Raw genomic sequence first — 18,348 nt, forward strand, 5'->3', positions numbered from 1 at the left:
TCCCAGTATATGAATAAAGTCCAAGCCAGCTGGATTGAATTCAAACACACAACCTTCTTGATGTGGGGTAAAAGTGCTCACAGCAAAGTTCACACAAGAGTAGATTAATAACTTTATACTGCACCTTTTCATATCCATAACTTTGGATTTTTTCTTCCCTTACAAAACCTTCATTCATATGTTTCTCTTTGTAAAGATACGTGGATATATTCACTAAACCTGTGTTTATACAGTGTGGTCGAAAACATTCGGCGAAATCTCTGTCCTCCATCTCTGTCTCTTCCTCTCAATTTCCAGCTTTCTTTTCCCTTACACTCCTTACCTTCTCTTTCTAGCTTTCTCAAAGACTTGTGGTTAAAAATAGCATGCTGGCACCTCGGGGTCTTGTGTCATCTGACAGCAATCGACCGCATGCACACACACACACACAGACACAAACACACACACATTGAATTGTAATCAATGTGTTTCTGCATCATTTGGAACCAAATTAGTTCCTTTGGAAGCACACATGGTCACAGAACACAGGAACTCTCTTGAAGAAAACTCCAAGCTGTCTCTCATTGATCATGTAGATATGTGTTTGTATGTGTGTGTGTGTGTGTATGTGCGTGCACGGATGTATCTGATGTGTTGTCAAACAGAATTCCAGTGGAGCAAATTATTGAGTGAAGATACAAGACAGACACATTGACAGAGACGGGTAGTGTAGACACAGAGATAGGACAGATAGTGAGAGAGAGAGCACACGGTTATTCTACTGTTTGCACATGTCAACCTTTTTTGTTAGAATATCTCCGTATTGTTCAGACATGCACAGCGTGTGAAAATCATCCCACTCAAACGCAGAGAGATACTCAAACTCAACAGGCTTTACCCTTAAAAAATGTTGCTCAGGGAAAGTTCTTCACACGAGAGATGAGAATTAAAAAATACGGTAACTCCTGATATAATCCTACCACAATGATTTGATGAACGCTGTTAATTATATCACAATAGATGGAATCCTGAAGCAAATATATCTGTAATTGTTTGAATTTTAAGCCGACTGGCAGACAGAGACACATTTAGAGTCATGGATAGTCTGATGGAGGGGGTGATGTGAAAAATGAGAGACAGAAAACAGTGCAAGTGGAAGAATATGAGTAGACAGGGATGAGAGGACATCTGCACTGTCAACTTCAATTATTAACACTGACCGCTCTCCTTCGCTGTCTCTGCTCCCTCCCTCTTCTTTCTCTAACTGACCAACTGGTTCAGTGAAGAAGGATAGGACAGGAGAGACAGATGGCAAAAGTTGGAAAATGTTGAAACTACATTGAGAGATACAGTAATACTGAGCAGATGGACACAGCTACAGAAACAGAGGCAGATACTAAAACAAAGCCCTCTCTTGGTAGAATCTCCTCCTGCCGGCTGAGGCTCAGTCCATCTTTCCCTACTTCCCTCCTTCTACATCCACTGTGTCTTCTCTCTCTCTCTTTCCTATGCTCCCAGCCTCCCTCGTTCCCCTTGTTGAGTCGGTTTTTCATTTCAAGCTCGACTGCCGAGACGCCCAATTTCATCGGTGGCTGGGCAAAGAGCGAGACGATGAAACAATGAGAGAAAGAGGGACGGACAGAAAGAGAGTTAAACAATATGAGAGGGGAAAAAGAGGAATGTTAGGAAAAACTGATAGTACAGGTGGAAACAAATTAAGAAAAACAGAGAAAAAATACAAAATGACATACTAGTCAGAGAGAAAGGTAAGGTGAGTGGAACGGAGAGGGACAAAAGTAGAAGAGGAGAGCTTTAATAAGCTTTGGTTTAAGTCACATCGAGACCACCGACAACTCTGGACTGGAAGGATCTCAGGCTAAAACTGGAGCACACACACACACACACACACACACACACACACACACAGGTGAGGGCACACACACGGACACAGGCCAATCACTGCCAACAACTGTGCCTCCAAGTGAGATGTGACCTGCTACAGTGACACAGCACTAAACAGAACCCCAGGAAAAGCACACAGACACAAATAAACACGGCGAAAGTGACACATGTTAACCCACTAACTGTAATGTGACACACAAGCACATATACACGATGATAAAAACCATAAAAGACTAGCAACAAGGGCACTATGGATGACACACACACACACACACACACACACACACACACACAGACAGATGTGTGCCGTAAAGCAAGCACGATACAAACACACATATACAGAGACAGACAAATAAACAACACACATGGAAACAACACAACCACAATAACAAACAACAGAGACTAATATGGGCCGACAGGTAGAAAGCAAATTGTGTATGTGCAGGCAAAGGACAGAAGGTAATTTTAGATATGGAAATCTGGGCAGCCACCAGAATGTGTAGTTGTGTTTGTGTGTGTGTGTGTGTGTAGCAGTGTTGTAATAGTGTTGATAAACACTGACAAGCAGGATGAAAAAAGGAATAACATACAACCCCTCCCCCTTCCACTGTCCTAACCTGACCCCAAACCCAAAACCTGATGATGTGAAAAAGTGTTTCTCTCATTTCACTGGACATGTTTCACTAATGTATTTTCAGGAAGTCTTATAATGGATTTATCATATTAGTGTTTGACTTATTATAGTCCCCTTGCTGGATCATTGCATCATGTATTTGAAGCGCATGGTAAACATAGTTTGTTTATCTCTGGTGATTCGCCTTTCCCCAGCCACGGCCCCTGATCCACACCTGGCTTTGAACAAATGGGGCTGCAGTTTAAAATCATCTTACAGTAAATGATGAAACAATGCATCTTACTGTAATGCAATCCTTCTGTCCAAACATACAGAATCTCAGATAGCAGAATATTATACACATCCCCTCTCAGCCGAAAAACACAAACTGCAGAAAAAAAAACAAAAATATCACACACACACACACACACACACACACACACACACACACACACACACACACACACACACACACACACACACACACACCACACACACACACAGATAGATGTTAACACATGTCCGTAAGGCCTTACCACACACACACACACACACACAGAGTACCTACTTTTTCCAGGAGCGGTAGCCATGTAGTGACAAGGTGAAGGTTTTTCAGGCAAAGCCAGTCTCCATTGTGGGAACATTCTCTGAGTGTAGCTAAGGCCACATCCGCCTGTCCCTGACCCATGGAGATCTAGACAGTGGGGGAGGTAGGTGGAGAGAGGCAGTGGGGTGGAACATTTTATTCTTCAATGTAATTTCTCAGCAGTAAGTGGACAGATAATCTGATTTCATATTTGAATTCGTCTTTCTCCTCAGCAGGAGAAACATTGAAATACTATAAGAGGGATTCCCAATCGGATTTTCATCAATGGAGTTCCAACATAGAGGCTAGTAACTCGTAGCTAATGGCATTTATATGTATATGTTACTGATTTTACTTAGAATAATGTTATATGCAGCAGCAATACCAGTGGAAATAGCGTGTGTGGCTTTAGTGCCCCATATATGGGTTCGCTTGTACACACAGTTGGTTGTAGTTACAGTGGAAATGGTAAAAATATGTATTTTCTGTTAACTGTCTGAATATTCTTGGATAAAACACATAATTTTAAAACACATAAGAGTGTAAGCTGATTGTGGGAAGAGTCGCCTACTTGAAAAGAAAAACATATTTCAACATAGAGACCAAAATATAATATATTATATAAGTTGTAAATAACATTTATTAAATTTGCACTCTCTTTTCAAAGTCACTTAAAAATACAACTCAAACTGTAATGAAGGAACATTCAACGCTAAGCATATAACTCGTGGATGTGTTTTTTTTTTAAGACAGTGGGGGGGGGGGGGGGTAGTGTTATATGGCACAGTGGCTCCTGTGTATAACGCTTGGACTACACAGACACTACTCGTTAGTCAAATAAATACATCTCTTTGTGGGTTTTGATCTCTTCAGTGGATTCCTTGATCATCATGACACCAGCATTGTTCTTGAATAGCTGTATTAACCACAAGGGGCAGTTTTCTCAGGCGTCCTGCTGTCTTGAAATATATTACAATGGATGAACTCCACTGGCAGAACATTAGCAAGAGCTACGCCTCAAACCTGTTTCAATACGACATTCAACAAGCTGTACGACTCTCATTTTTAGAATTCAGATTTACAATCTGATCTTGGTATTCTGTGGAAAACATTTCATAGCATTTGTTAAATTGTTATTACTTTTCCCATTTCATCTTGTTAGTCTTTACCTCATAAAAGTTGTCCCTGCCCACAGTTTCTGCTGCTAGCTCTGCAAGCTCCTGGGACGGGTCAGCCCCTGGAGAGATGATGATCAACACCGGCTCCAATTCCAGTGTCTCAGCGTAGAGACGGCGCAGGTTCAGAGGAGGGGGAGAAAGCTCCTTCATACCTGCAGAGAAGAGTAGAGGGAGACGGAAAACGAATGAATGGGTGAGAATGACAGATCTGTGAGAGAGCGTTTCGACGTTGCATTTAACGTTGATATGTTACTCGAACTCAAAGTGACCGGATATACTGCACTGAGACGGTGCACCGGGAGGGACAGAGAATACGGAAAAAAAAAGAGAGCAGGAAACAAGAAGTGGCCGTAAATGACAGCATGTAGCAGCGAAGGGGCATTAAGTGAGGGTAGATTGCAAAGACGGAGACACAAGCGTGACAGATAAAGGAAGCAGAATGACAGAGAGACAGAGGGAGGGCATGAACGGGGAGGGGTAGACGGTGCCTAAAGGGGAATGATGGGCAAGGGAGGTTGAGGCGAAAGGGAAAAAAAAGTAAAAGAAGAGGTAGAGAGCAGAAGGGAGGCGTTGATGAAGAAAGAGTGAGAGGGCACAAGATGAAGAGACGGAGGGATAGAGAGATTAGGCGCGTGATGTGTTGTGCATACTGAGTGCTAGGTATGCAGCAGTATTCACCACACATAGCAGAACAATACCTAGTCAGCCCCCTGGCGTCGAGAAGCCAGGCTCTCTGTGTATGCGCCTGAGTGCACGTGTATGTCTGCATGTGTGTGTGTGTGTGTGTTTCCTCACTGAGCATTAGGCTCTAATCCTGCTGTAATGTAATGAATGATATACCAGATATGGGTTAATAGTGACACACAAGCAGCGATACAGGCTCCCACAGTGTGAGTGGCTTTGTTGGAAATTCCACTGTGATGTTATTCACACACGTATCAGCAGATATCTTTCAGACAAACGCGCACGTGCACGCGCACACACAAACACACACACACACACACACACACACACACACACGCACTGTGCTTTTTTCGTTGAGACGAAAATTCTTTTGGTGTCTGCTGCCAAATGAAATCTGCTGCACCAGAGGTACACGTATACGTGTGCGTGCACGAGGTCTTGGTTGAGAACATCTCGGAGCGACCTTTTGCTGCGTCACCATGGTAACACAAAGAAAAACAGTCATCTGACCACATGGCTGGAGCTGTCCGACTACAAAAAAAGGTTGCATTTCCAGAACACGTGCGGGCGTGCACGAATACATGCACGTCTACCTTTGACATGGGCAGGTAATCAGTATTCCTGCTGCAGACCAGCATCCTCTGTCTGTGAACAGCAAAGTTCACCTTGGCTTTTATGACCCACAATCAGGGCAGAGAGGAGCCTACGAAAAGAGGATGCTGTATAGGCTCCCTATGGTTGAACGCTGATTAGTGGAGGAAGTGCTGAATGGCTAAGAATGAATGAGCACTTGACATTACAGAAAGTGACCGGACACATCTGCATATTGATTGTTAAAACGAAAAAAAAGATCGTCTTCTTAGCTGGTTGATTGATATGAAAAATAACTGGAAAGATACAGAGAGATGCTTTTTATGTATATGCAAAAGAGGGTTTGTATTTTTGAAAAGTAGAGAGAGAGCCTGCCAGTGAGCGAGTGTGTGTGTGTGTGTGTGTGTGTTCACCCAGGCATGCCTGTGTGCGTGAGCAGTGCCCAGGCCTGGACTGGAGGGATTGAGTCAGATTAGCTGTAAAAGGATTACAGACCATGCCTCATTAGCATACTGATTTGCTGCCAAAAACACATACACATACACACAAAATCTTCTCTCCTGTTCTTTTTTTATCTGTATGTCTCTCTCTCTCTCTCGTTCTCTCGTTCCCTCATTCAGACACACACTCCCCCACATCATGCACATTCACACGTTGCACCTTCAATCAATGGGTTCACTTGGCGTTCAAGGCGTGCGAGGGCTATCTCTTTATCGAGACAGTGTAAGTGACGGTTTTATCTGTGTGATGTATTACAACTGCCCACAGACCAATGAGAAGAGACAAGAAAGTGATATTGGACAAAAGCTCTCATGGCCTCGTTGGTGCAGTAGGCAGCTTGTCAGTCTCGTGATCTTAAAGTTGTGAGTTTGAGTCTATGGAGAAAGTTACTGCACAGTCAATGTGGTGCAAATATAACACTCACCTTCGAAGATGGACACCCACAAACACTGATATACAGATAGGCACCCACAGAGGCTGGAGTGCGCCCCTCAATGAGACAAGGTTATTTTTAGAACTATGGAGCAGCTGCACAACAGCTGACACTTCCGTTTCAGTCAATAGAGCTTTTTGCTATCAGTAGGAAGCAAGGCAGTCAGAGTATTCTGGCTCATCAAAGTGCTCTCTCTCTCTCTCTGTCTGTATCTTCCATCCTTTTTGTCACCACTTCTTTTCTGCTGGGGCTCCTTTGAATGTCATGTTGAAACCACTTGTGGTACAATGCTAGAGTGGATTTAGTTTAGAGAAAACAAGTTAAGGTGTAGTTGTCTTTTGTCGTGGCTGTAGCGCTGGGTCACGACACGAAGCATCTAGGGTTGCTTATAGCCTTTGTGTGAGTATTTCAGTTTGCAGGTACACTGTTGCAATTGAGTATACAGACTGGATTGTTATTAATTTAGGCTTTTCCCACGATTTAAAGGTCTTTCATGGCCTCCCTGCCACCCGTAAGTCGAGCTCATTCTTGGTTGTGACAGCCAATCACCTTTCCGTCTGTTACCACAAATCTACCAAGACTTGTCCGCTGCGGCCAATCAGCGCTCGTATCGGATGACGAACGGCCGAACTGTAATTGTCTTCTTACCGGCATTGTGAAAGGAAGTCAATCCTTTGTAGCTACTGTCAATACAAATTATTTGAGATTTATCGATATTTGAATGAATGATAAGGTATTTACTAACAACAAGCTAACGTCTCTAGCTAACATCTCTAGCTAACTTTTACCTTTCCTATCACTGTACACCATTACATTACAGCCTGCTTTCTAATAGCGATTTTGAGACTTCCTAAATGGAGCCTAACGTTACTAATGTCAAGTAAATTTAACGGTAACACATCTGACAAACTAACCTGCCTGTTGATGACTAACGTTAAGGGAATGTCACCTGCATTCTGTCATTAGGCTGCAGGACTGTCAGTCAGTTACTGGCTATATTAGCTTTTGCACAGTTTGTATTTGTGTATATATTTATCTTCTATTTGTATTTTATATTTTCCACAGTAATCTATATTCTAGTGAGAGCTATGACCATATTCTTGGAAAGAAGTCAAACGTGGGCGTTTGGCTCTGCCAGGTTTGTCCCTTGTCACCCATTCTGTTTGTCATTTTAATAGAGAGGATCAGGAGGTGCAGCTGGAGGGAGGAGACTGTCCCGTTTGAGGACCTCAGAATTGTTTCTCTGCTCTTTGCAGATGATGCAATTCTTTTGGCTTCATCAGACCATTAGCTTCAGCATGCACTGGGGCGTTTTGCAGTCGAGTGTGAAGCGGTGAGAGTGAGGACAAAATAGAGCCTGAGATCAACAGGCATATTTGGTGCAACGTCAGCAATAATTCAGGCGATGTATCGGACCATTGTGGTGAAGAGGGATATGAGCAGCAAGGAGAAGCTTTCCATCAACCAGTCAATCTAAGTTCCAACACTCGACTACGTTCATGACATTCAGGTAGTGACCGAAAGAAATAGACTCAATTTGTTTTCTCCATAGGGTGACTGGGCTCATTCTTATAGATAGACTCTGATTATAGTCTCTGTGTGAGTAATTCGGTGTGCAGATACACTGTTACAATTGACTATCCAGACTGGATTGTTTTTCTTTGAGTTTTTTTCCAGGACTGCGTGAGTTGCCGTGGCCTTGTTGGTGCAGTAGACAGCGTGTCAGTGTCATAATCTGAAGGATGTGAGAAAAGCTTATTTGGTTGTAGCCTACAAAAAAGACTCAATATCACTGGGCCACTGTTACATGATGACATCATACATTCATACAGTTTTATTTTACTATCAAAAGCAATTGGGAGAGCAAAATGTAAATTCTATTTTGCGGTGTGTTTTCTCATTTAAATAAGTGATGTTTGGCCTTGAGTTATTGTTTATTCCTAATGAATATTCATATGACAAAGATGCTGACATCCAAAGCACATCATTTCCCCAAGGTTAACACACCCAGTAAGGCTTTTTAAAATGCATGTGTGTGTTTGGTAGAGTGTATGACTGACAAAAGCAGGTGCAGGACCAGAGAATAAAGGAGATAGTGTGTTCTTGTCTTCAAATTACAAAATTGTGTCAACTTAAACTGAAACCTTCATTTATATTATAAATGTTGTGTTATGTAAGCTGTTACAAAGGTCAATATTAACCATTTTAATAGTATGACCAATTCATATTTCCAATGAGATGATCAGGGAGGCAGACTTAGGCCTAACATTTGGACAACCCAGAATTTGCAGAGTCAGCTGGGGTCTTGTGTTGCAAATGTTTTGCACACGATTTTATTTTGTAAATTTCCAAATATGATGTTCTTTATATTTTTTAACTTGCAAGCTTAATTGTCTGGAAAATTACTTTTGGCATTAGTGAATAACTGGATTGTAAGCAGCTCAAAAACTGCTAAACGCACACACAGACACACACACACACACACACACGCACACACACACACACACACGCACACACACGCTGACATTGATGGGCAGATGAATGTACATGCTCTTGTTCAGACAACAAAACAATACTATATAGCTAATAAAAGCTGAACCTATAAACCTAAAACCATCAGAAGTCAATTAGTATGTTTTGTCACACAGCACGCGCAACTAAAAATTAGTTTCATACACATACATTAACACCTGCATATCACTTTCACCTGACAGCAATTAGCAGCGTCCCAGATAGTGCAGTCAGAAGCAGGCACACAATACACCATTAGGATTATCTGGACTGAATGAATGGGTCCATTAGGTACAATAAACTAACTCTCTAGCAACATTATTACTGTGTGTACGTGTGTGTGTGTTTGTGTGTGTGTGTGTGTGTGTGTGTGTGTATGGATGTTCGTGTCAGTGTTGGAGAGAGACAATGAGAAAAGAGAACAGACAGAGAGAAGTACCGTATGTAAATGTGTTTGTTTTTGTAGCATTTACTAGGTAAGTGACAACTCACAGTGTTGAAAAACACATGAAGAGAAGAGATGGAGAGGACTATCGGGGGAGAAAAACAAAAATGACACCATTGTCATGAAGTGGACAAGTACGGCGAGATCCAACATAAAAGCTCTGTTTGGGAAGATTTAGCTTGAGTGGAGTGTGAAGGCAGAAGGAGATTTTCTCTATAGAGCTGAATGAGAGCAGAAGTAAAGTCGTTTATCAAAAGCAGTAAATGAGGATCTAGTCGTGATGATTACAGCTCATTATTCAGAGTAATCACACTCAAATTCAGAAGGGCAAATATTTACTGAACCTTTATCAGAACCAAACAAGGCAAGTTGTTCACATTTTTCAGCAGCTCATCAAACGTAACTTGCTTTGTACAGAGCAGAGCATCAGTTTGTGTGTTGGTTGGTTTCCTTCAACATCTACAATACACTTTAAAAGGTGTGCATAAGAATAGAATGTGTGTAGTTCATTCACGTGATACTCATATATAGGGTCTAGGCCCGACCAAGTGAGAGCAAATAAGGAAGGAAGAGAAACCTTGTAAAATATCAACAAAGACGAGACCCATTTCCAGAGCAGTTAGGTGTCTAGTGGGCAGCGTGGTTATGACGTGAATGTCATGTATTTGTTGTGGCTGTTCAGTGGGAAATTGTGAATAATAACTAATTAGTTTTATGCGTATTCTGTTCCATGTCAGTAGAACGGTCCTGAGCTTAAGTCCAGCCAACTTAGGCAACATTGAACAAAATAATAATAAAAACATGAAACCACTCACCCAGGGCCTGGGTGGCAAATGCTGCCATGGCACTCTGTAGTCGGTCGGGTCTGACTGCCTGAACCAATAACAGCTGGGAAGGGCGGGGGGGGGGGGGGGGCAGAGCAAAGACAAAAACAGGAAGAAAAAAACAACAGCCATCCATTAAAACCTTATAGACAGAAAGTCAATTCCACTTATGTCAAACTAAAATGTTATATATCCAAAAGATGTATAATTACATCATTTTGGATACATAGCCAACATCCAGGATTCTAGATGTTGATTTTTTGGATACACAAAAACACAAAGTAAAAGATGAGTCAAGTGTGTATACTCGACTTTAGTGATTTAAACTGGGACACATATGGAACGTTTGTGTTTACATCTGTGAAATGGTCTGAAGGTGAATTTACATTAAATGAGTTGCAAATGCACAATGTGTTGAAGAGTTATGCAAGTTTATAGGATACACATACAGGAATTTGGCAAATTCGGCATATAAATGAACAAAATTTTAACTAAGGTGGAGTGTTAATCAAAAGCAGTTTTGCAACAATATAAAAAACCAGACAATCTGTTTAGGCAGTAATTGGTGTGCATATACCGTAGTCTCATTAAATGTGGCGCTATCTGCACTAAAGCATTATTAGCTCTTCCCTGACCCATCGACTAATTACTAATTACAACAGATTTTGCTGAAATCGGCTGAGAAACAATCAAATAAACTGAGGCGAAAACACAACTGTGTGTGTGTAGACTTTTGACACACTCTGTAAATGATGATACCGTGTTCCATTTGGCTGATGAAATGAGTGGTTTTTTTTTGATTAAATGCTGACCTGCTGGAAGGGAGAAATCTTCTTGGCAATTGAGGATGGGATTTCCTGTTCACACTGCGAGCTCTGCGAGAAGGACAGCCAAAGGTCTGAGTCACTCAAACACAGGGATTGGTAGAGGGCTGGGAATGTAGTCTGTGAAAGAGAGACGGCAAAAGTTAAAAGGATGAAAGACTGGTCGGGAAATAATGCGAGATAAATATCCAATCTTAAACTCAGTAAGGACTTTAAGGCTTCACTGCCGTTCTATGTAAGTCACGATAAGCTATTCTTTTTTGATATCTCTGCTGGTTGGAGGAAAAAAAGTAATAATATAATAAATAAATCATTGCATATGCAGCTTATGGTGTAATAATGTACACATTTTGAGGTGAGTGTGTGAGTACGTCAGTGTGTAAATCACTGTGTTTACTTTCAAAATGGCCACTGCCCCTTGCCTCTCCTGATCCATCCAAGAAGGGAAGTCCTGCCGAGAGAGGAGAGGGGTAAGTACAGAAACATCACTTTGTGTTTTCTCCGAAAAAAAGCTGCTCTCTTACCTCTTTCTTAAACATTTCTCCAACAATGGATCCAGTGAATGCATCCCATTCCTACAGGAAAGAGTCGTGTTAACATTTGGCAGGTCCAAAGCTAGAATTTTTCACTGAAATCAGTATGTATGCAATCCTAAATATACTATAATCTAAAAAGATTACTCACACTCTCCTGGAAGAGGTCGGGGTACATGCCTTTCACAAAGTGCATCGCAAACATCAACTGGTCAGCCTAAGACAGAGAGAGAAGGAGAGAGAGATCTATACACGGCTGTAATGTGTCACATATGATCACATGAAATTCTGCTCTGCTCAAAACCAAAGCCTTAGCATCTCTTCTAGACCAAGAGCAAACACACTCATATTCCCATTGTATGATGTGCAGCTATATCTGCCTAACTACAGGGCTTGTAAAGAGTTGCTATACATTGGTAAAAAACAACAGAGACTTCAGGAACTACACTGGCTGTTGTAACCTCCCTACAATCGCTCTTTGTGTCTGTCTCTCTCATATCCACTGGTTGAGTTTAAGGAAGACAAGAGAAACATCAACTAATCCAGATACTTATCCCACTCCCACCCACAGAAAGAAACAGAAAGACAGGGACCAAGAAAATAAAATCTGCATGTCAACGTTTTTACAGTAACCACGATATTGTAACACAGCTAACCCGGTTCTTCGATTTCCTGCCACAAGCATCTTTGCTTGTCCATATTGTGACAACAATGCACACAAACACTCAATTTACTGTTCCTTACATACCTGACCTATTAAATTAATTTCTGTAGTGTGAATGGCCTCCAAAAGCATAATAATTCTCTCTTCAGTTACAGGACATATTATTACTGATTCTCTGAACTCAATAACAGACAATGCACCCGATAGAACTCCAATTAAAACACAGCCACACTGCTTCCCAGCTTGCCGTTTGGTGTTCTTATGTATATCTAATTTGAAGCACTTAACAACTGGCTAGCAACGACTAACTGAATTAGAGAAAGCAATTAATGCAGTTGTGTTTTGTAAAGTGGCGATAATTCAGATGAGTGTGTTAATCTAATCGGTTTAGCTATATAACTGCTATCGCTGCTACTAGATGTGGGCATTGTTACTGAAAAATAAGGTACATTATGGAGACAGTAGTCTATGAAGAACTTTTCCTGCAGCCACAGTGGCTGTAATCATCCAGATGTGATCACTGAATTACAGCATGATTAGATAAGGGTATAATTAGAAAGACTCCCGGTGGTCTTTGACATACCCCCTTAAAGTGCATCTTAAACTATGTACTACTAGCAACACTAAAGTAACACTTGAGGAATAATGCTATTCTGCAAATTGCCAATGCAATCCAATCGCGTGCCTCTTGTGTTCAACTGCCGACATTTCCAAACAGAGGACCACGCCATGTGGGACCCTTGCACACCAATTCCACATGACCACATTATTCCTGTGTCAAGCTGTCTGCAGAAGGTGAGCACATGGGAAACGGGTCAGGTAGTGTGTCACATAAACACTCACACCCACAGACTGACACAATATCTTTTCTTTTTTTTTTTTTCCAAGGAAGGTGGTGGATTTCAGTCTCACATTATGTTTAGCGTTTCCCTGTTGTTTTGATTTTCCATCTCAGCTGTTGTATGGCTCAGCTCGATGTGTTTTTGATCTTAGAATCTGTCTTTAGTAGTGATAAAGGTTTAAGAATATAACTGAAAGGGTAAGAGAAATGTTGAACACATTAAAATATGCTTGTAAAAGGTGCTCTGCATTCTTTGGTAGGCATCTGCACACATGCAAGAACTGTGTTAAACAAAACAAAAAAATCACTCAAAGTACTCGAAGCGTACATTCCACGTACTGAAAAACCTTCTTAGCACATACTTGCCTGTCACCTAATATTCCATTCCATAATTTACTAACGGCTGAAAAGCCATGCTTCAGTAGCGGCAAGGATAACCTTCAGGCTACATTAGGACTAGAGCTCTTCACTACCATGTCCTCTGTCCGACCCGCTCCATGATTTGTCTCTTGATCCAACGTCTGGATGATTTACACCGAGCTGCCGAGTTCAACTCCATCAACGGAAGTGACTGTGGGTGCAGTTGAACCCGAGGGAGCCCGAGCAACATGATGTGACGGATCAAACAAAAAGTGTCACAATGTCCCGCTTTTTTTCCGGGTCTGTGTGAGCACATGTTATGTGTCAGAGAGAAATGAAGCAAACTAAGTGCAAAGAGGATACAAATCTGGGAGTGTAGTCTGCTTGTCATACTGACACTCTGATGGGACAGGAACCTCCGTTGACAGGTGTGACACCCCTCCCACTGTCCTGAAGACTTGTCTTTGCCATCCTAAGCAGGCTTGTTGGCTGACATGGGAGGGTCGCCAGCTGATGAGGCTCACCTGGACCCTTGAGCTATATAATGCTGGCTCCTGTGCTCACTCAGCGCGCTTTTCATTATTTCTAACTCGTGCTTCCGTAAATCGCTCCCCTTCCGCCATCATGGAAGATCTTCCAATACCTCAAATGCATCTTGAAGAGCGAGGAGGCTTCTGGAAGAGCTTAGAGTGAGGAAACCATCTATATAAAACAGTAGATGTGACATCTTCTAAAGACATGTCATTCTGGGATGGAACCATATGGCGGCCATTTAACCTGGGTTCAGTTTTAAACTTGCTGTTATTGGAACCATTGGTTAAATAAGCTAGTGTTGTCGTTATAATCCTTGTATTTCTCTACCTAAACACCAATACTGTTTTGTATTCAAGGTAATGAGTGTTACGACAACTGTGTCTGCCGAGAATGAAAAATAATTCATAATTGTGCATTTATATTTCAGACGATTTTATTTTGATGATGAATGATTTTTATTTTTTCAATTTTGCCTGAACTTAATATGAAAGAACTGTCTTTGGTCTTCTGAATGGCTAATGTACTGTACAAGCAATATAGTTCATTTAGAAATCCTAAATGGATTTAGAATTATGGCCCATAGGCAGCCAATTACAATCAGATACACAAGAGAGAAAAAAATCAATCTAATCTAAATTAATATAGTAATGTCTTAAATTGAGGCACTTCCTGATGATGAGAGTAGAGCTTGAAGTACCTTTGCTAACTGTAATATATATTATTAAATGGGATTTAGAAACGATTAGCTTCTAGTTTAGCAATAACTAAGAACAATAACAGCTGGTTCTTTACTTGGTAGCTAACGTTTAAGTTCACTAACTTTTTGTCGTTTTATTGACACCTATTTAAAAAATAAATCTCTCATCTACTCTATGCTGGCTTGTGGAAAGTGATACCAGCCTCCCTGATCTCTTTGGTCCTTTTGGTAAAGCAATTAGGTGCTGAACAGCTGACAACCATAAACAATACCCAGGTAAGATGGCGGACAGAGATCCATCAGATTGATTATGTCACATCATCTGTTTTATACCTATGGAGGAAACACAGGTGTATCCTATGCAAAAGTCTTTTATCAGGTGGCGTGACATAAATCCCGCACCTTGTGTGACACACAGTCTGACGTTGCTTAAGACTGACGCTATGGAACCAAGGATTTCTCATTTGGCAGCTTCGGCTCCTCCATCCTCGCATCCTTCTCTCACAACCTCGCTGTGAGAAGCTCAGACACGAACAAGAGACGGAAGTGAGGGAGGCCAGGAGGCACGTTAGCATGATGAAAATCACCATCTGAAGATCCCCCTCTGTCATTGTGTTTATTGTTTGTTTGTTTGTTTCTGGTATGTCACACTTTTGCGCATGACTATAACTCAAACTACTGCATGTACTGAGAGATGCATCGCACGCACCCAAGTAAAACTCAGCACATAATGTAAGAAAACTATGTATTGAGTGTATTTGTGAGAGTCAAAGTGTGCATGCATAAGAGTTTCTGACAGATTTCCAGCAGATAAGGGGCAGAGAAAATCAAAAACCCATAGTGCCTGGAGCACACTGGACAACGCCGAGGTGCTTGCTATTCAAACCAAACCGTCATCACAAACAAAGCATTTTTTATTGACATTTATTTATCAGAGCATTCACAATAACCACTCAAGATCAGCAGATTACAGCCGTAAATTCTATTTACAACCACGAAAAGCAAGCGGGCTAAGATCTCTGTCGATCTCACAACCATTCACACACCAGGCACATTTTGGAGTTAAGTGTCTTGCCCAAGAAGACATCGACGTGGACTAGTGGAGCCGAGGATCGAACCGCCGATCCCCCGATTGAAGGATGACTCTGCTCTACCACTGAGGTATTACCACGCACAGCCCCGATATCAACAACAAGTCAAGTTATAACTCATAACTGCCAGTGTGGGTCACAGAGTTGGCTGTGTCAGTGATCAAACCAAACAGCCAATCAAAGGTTATGGTCAGAATTCAAAACAACCAATCAAAGGAGCGGAGACATCAGCCACCGTCTATTCCATCACTGCCTCCAAAGCAGAAGTGCTCCCTCACGAGAACGGTTTTCTGCTCGAAGATACAGTTCTATGTGCTCGTATCTCGTGCATGTGCCTAGATTTTCTGTGCGCTGGTGTGAGACTAATTGATCTCTGTATTATAGTAACTGGAATCATTATGTAAAGACAAATCAATCCCCATGCAAGTATATTAAATTGAGCATCGTCGGTTTACAGGGTTCTCATTTGTCCAAATGTAATAACTTTTACATCATGCATAAAAATGTCATTACATTATGTGCTCATGGTTTTCTGAAATTATTGGCTGATTCTTACATTATGAGCTTTTAATAAATTTAAATTGTTACATCATCGACAATTATCACGTTATGAGTTACCCCCTTGAGGCAAATTCGTAATTTTAACTATAAAAAAAAAAATGCCTCGACTTGCCAGTATCTAATCCACATATCTGCCTGCTTGTTCAGTAAACACATCCCTAATTAATCATTTTCATTTTAATATGTCAATTAAGAAAATGCTGTTAAGCCTTAATTAATATGACACGGGGAAATCCAGGCAGTAGAGTTAAACACTGAAAATACTGTTGTTCAGGACACTTATTTGGAGAAAATAAAAGCTGTTCAAATATAAAACATCTCATTACAAGTCAAGTAACATTACATAAACAAGTTTACACCCATAAATAAAAACATTTAAAAAACAATCTTTGTGATTGAGGTTCACCAATCTGATATATTTGGTAGAGTAACCCTGATTCTTAATCAATCTTTGATGTGTCTAGCCATGCTCAATCAATATTCTATTAAGCTGAATCCGTTTGTGGAGGAATTCAACGCACACAGAATAGTCTGAGTGCCTACCATAGAGATATTCCAAAGATATGGGATGGCTCGTTTGTTTTTTCCACAAAGACGAATATATTATAATGTTTTCTAATATGGTCTCCTCTCAAATTGTCCTCTTCTCTATTCTCCCATTATGCTGCCCTCATTTTGTGTCCTCTCTCGCTCATTATCCACCTTTATCTTTTTACTGGACCCCCCCCCCAAGTTATGTCTTCTGTAGCACAGATACGGGGTGTTGACATGAGCACTGATACTGTAGTCCAGTGTTTCCTCTGCTAATGACTGGACTGCTGCTGTCTACATGTGTGTGTGTGTTTGTGTGCAAGTGTTGGGTTTATAGCCTTTAGACATGATCAGCAGTTAACAGCCACCCCCACTCTGCCTGAAATTGCCATTCAGGCAACACACACACACACACACACACACACAAAAAAAAAACAGAGAAATTACATTCACCATTTACTGCCTGACCGATACAATGACTGCTCTGTTGGTCAATATTTGACACTTCATTACTGTGTTACTTGCAGAGGTTTGATTGTATAAGTGTGTAAATGTATGTGTTTATCCGATTGTGCATTAAGGCCAGAGAATCAATAATACTGCTATACTTCTATACTTTATATTACAAAATCACAAAGATAACAGTGCATCTGCAGGAGAACAACCAACCCGGTTACTAGTAAACCAGCTTAAAAGTTGCATTCTCATTGGCTGAAAGGCCAGACAGAACACATTGTGATAACAGTGGGGGGGAAAGGTTTGGAGAAGTAAAGCAGGAGTGTGCAGGTGAAGAAATCAACATTCCATAATAATACTTGCACTTTTGGATAAATCTTAATATTTGTTGGAGGCACTTGTTGTATTTTAGTTATTCAGCCCATATTTCAGTTTAGGCAATGCTGTGCAAAATTGCCCATTGAGCTAAAAACATAATTAAGTATTGTTTGCAGAATCAACAACTGACTTATTCATGTAGTAGCAAAATCATTTCTCTGTTGAGAAAGAGGAGACATTTTTTTAGCTCATGATGAGTGAAGTGTTTTTGGCAGATTGTTGTTTTCAGATTGAAATCCCATCATTTGAATAATTTTAAGAAGGAACAACAAGGTAGAAATAAAACAGTTGGAGGTCTACTTCAAAACAAACTGATCCTGTTTTGCAGTGCACACCCTGATGGTTTACATCAAGCTTTAAGTCAGAGATGCTCAAAACCACATTTGGTTTTATTTCTGTATGTAAGTGTGTGTTTTACCTTGAAAAGCGACCGGCAGACATACTCATACACCATATTCTTCAAGCTGGCCTCCAAAGCAGCAATCCTGACTTCAGTGTTCTCTGCTTCCTAAAATGCACACACATGGACAAACAGACGGAGATGTTAAACTGCTGAGATGAGGTATGATGGATATGATGTCATGAAGAGCTTTAGTACCCCCCGCCCTCAGGTTCCATTAATAAAACACAG

The 18,348-nt window shown here is 41.1% G+C and overlaps 1 protein-coding gene across 4 annotated transcripts in view; it reads right to left on the reverse strand.

The window, feature by feature from the left end:
- dync2h1 (dynein cytoplasmic 2 heavy chain 1) overlaps window positions 1-18,348 on the reverse strand; it is a 94,301-nt gene that overhangs the window by 25,423 nt on the left and 50,530 nt on the right. For all 4 annotated transcript variants that reach the window (XM_031860491.1, XM_031860490.1, XM_031860492.1 and 1 more), the window contains 8 exons: window positions 18,136-18,225; window positions 11,756-11,821; window positions 11,596-11,646; window positions 11,469-11,522; window positions 11,060-11,191; window positions 10,239-10,311; window positions 4,250-4,410; window positions 3,063-3,188 (listed from right to left, as the gene is read on the reverse strand). In XM_031860491.1, coding sequence (XP_031716351.1) covers window positions 3,063-3,188; window positions 4,250-4,410; window positions 10,239-10,311; window positions 11,060-11,191; window positions 11,469-11,522; window positions 11,596-11,646; window positions 11,756-11,821; window positions 18,136-18,225 — 753 coding nt within the window. The remainder of the gene's footprint in view (window positions 1-3,062; window positions 3,189-4,249; window positions 4,411-10,238; window positions 10,312-11,059; window positions 11,192-11,468; window positions 11,523-11,595; window positions 11,647-11,755; window positions 11,822-18,135; window positions 18,226-18,348) is intronic.

This window comes from Anarrhichthys ocellatus, unplaced genomic scaffold, assembly GCF_004355925.1.
Source record: "Anarrhichthys ocellatus isolate YVR2014 unplaced genomic scaffold, GSC_Weel_1.0 scaffold24, whole genome shotgun sequence".
Lineage (NCBI taxonomy): Eukaryota > Metazoa > Chordata > Actinopteri > Perciformes > Anarhichadidae > Anarrhichthys > Anarrhichthys ocellatus.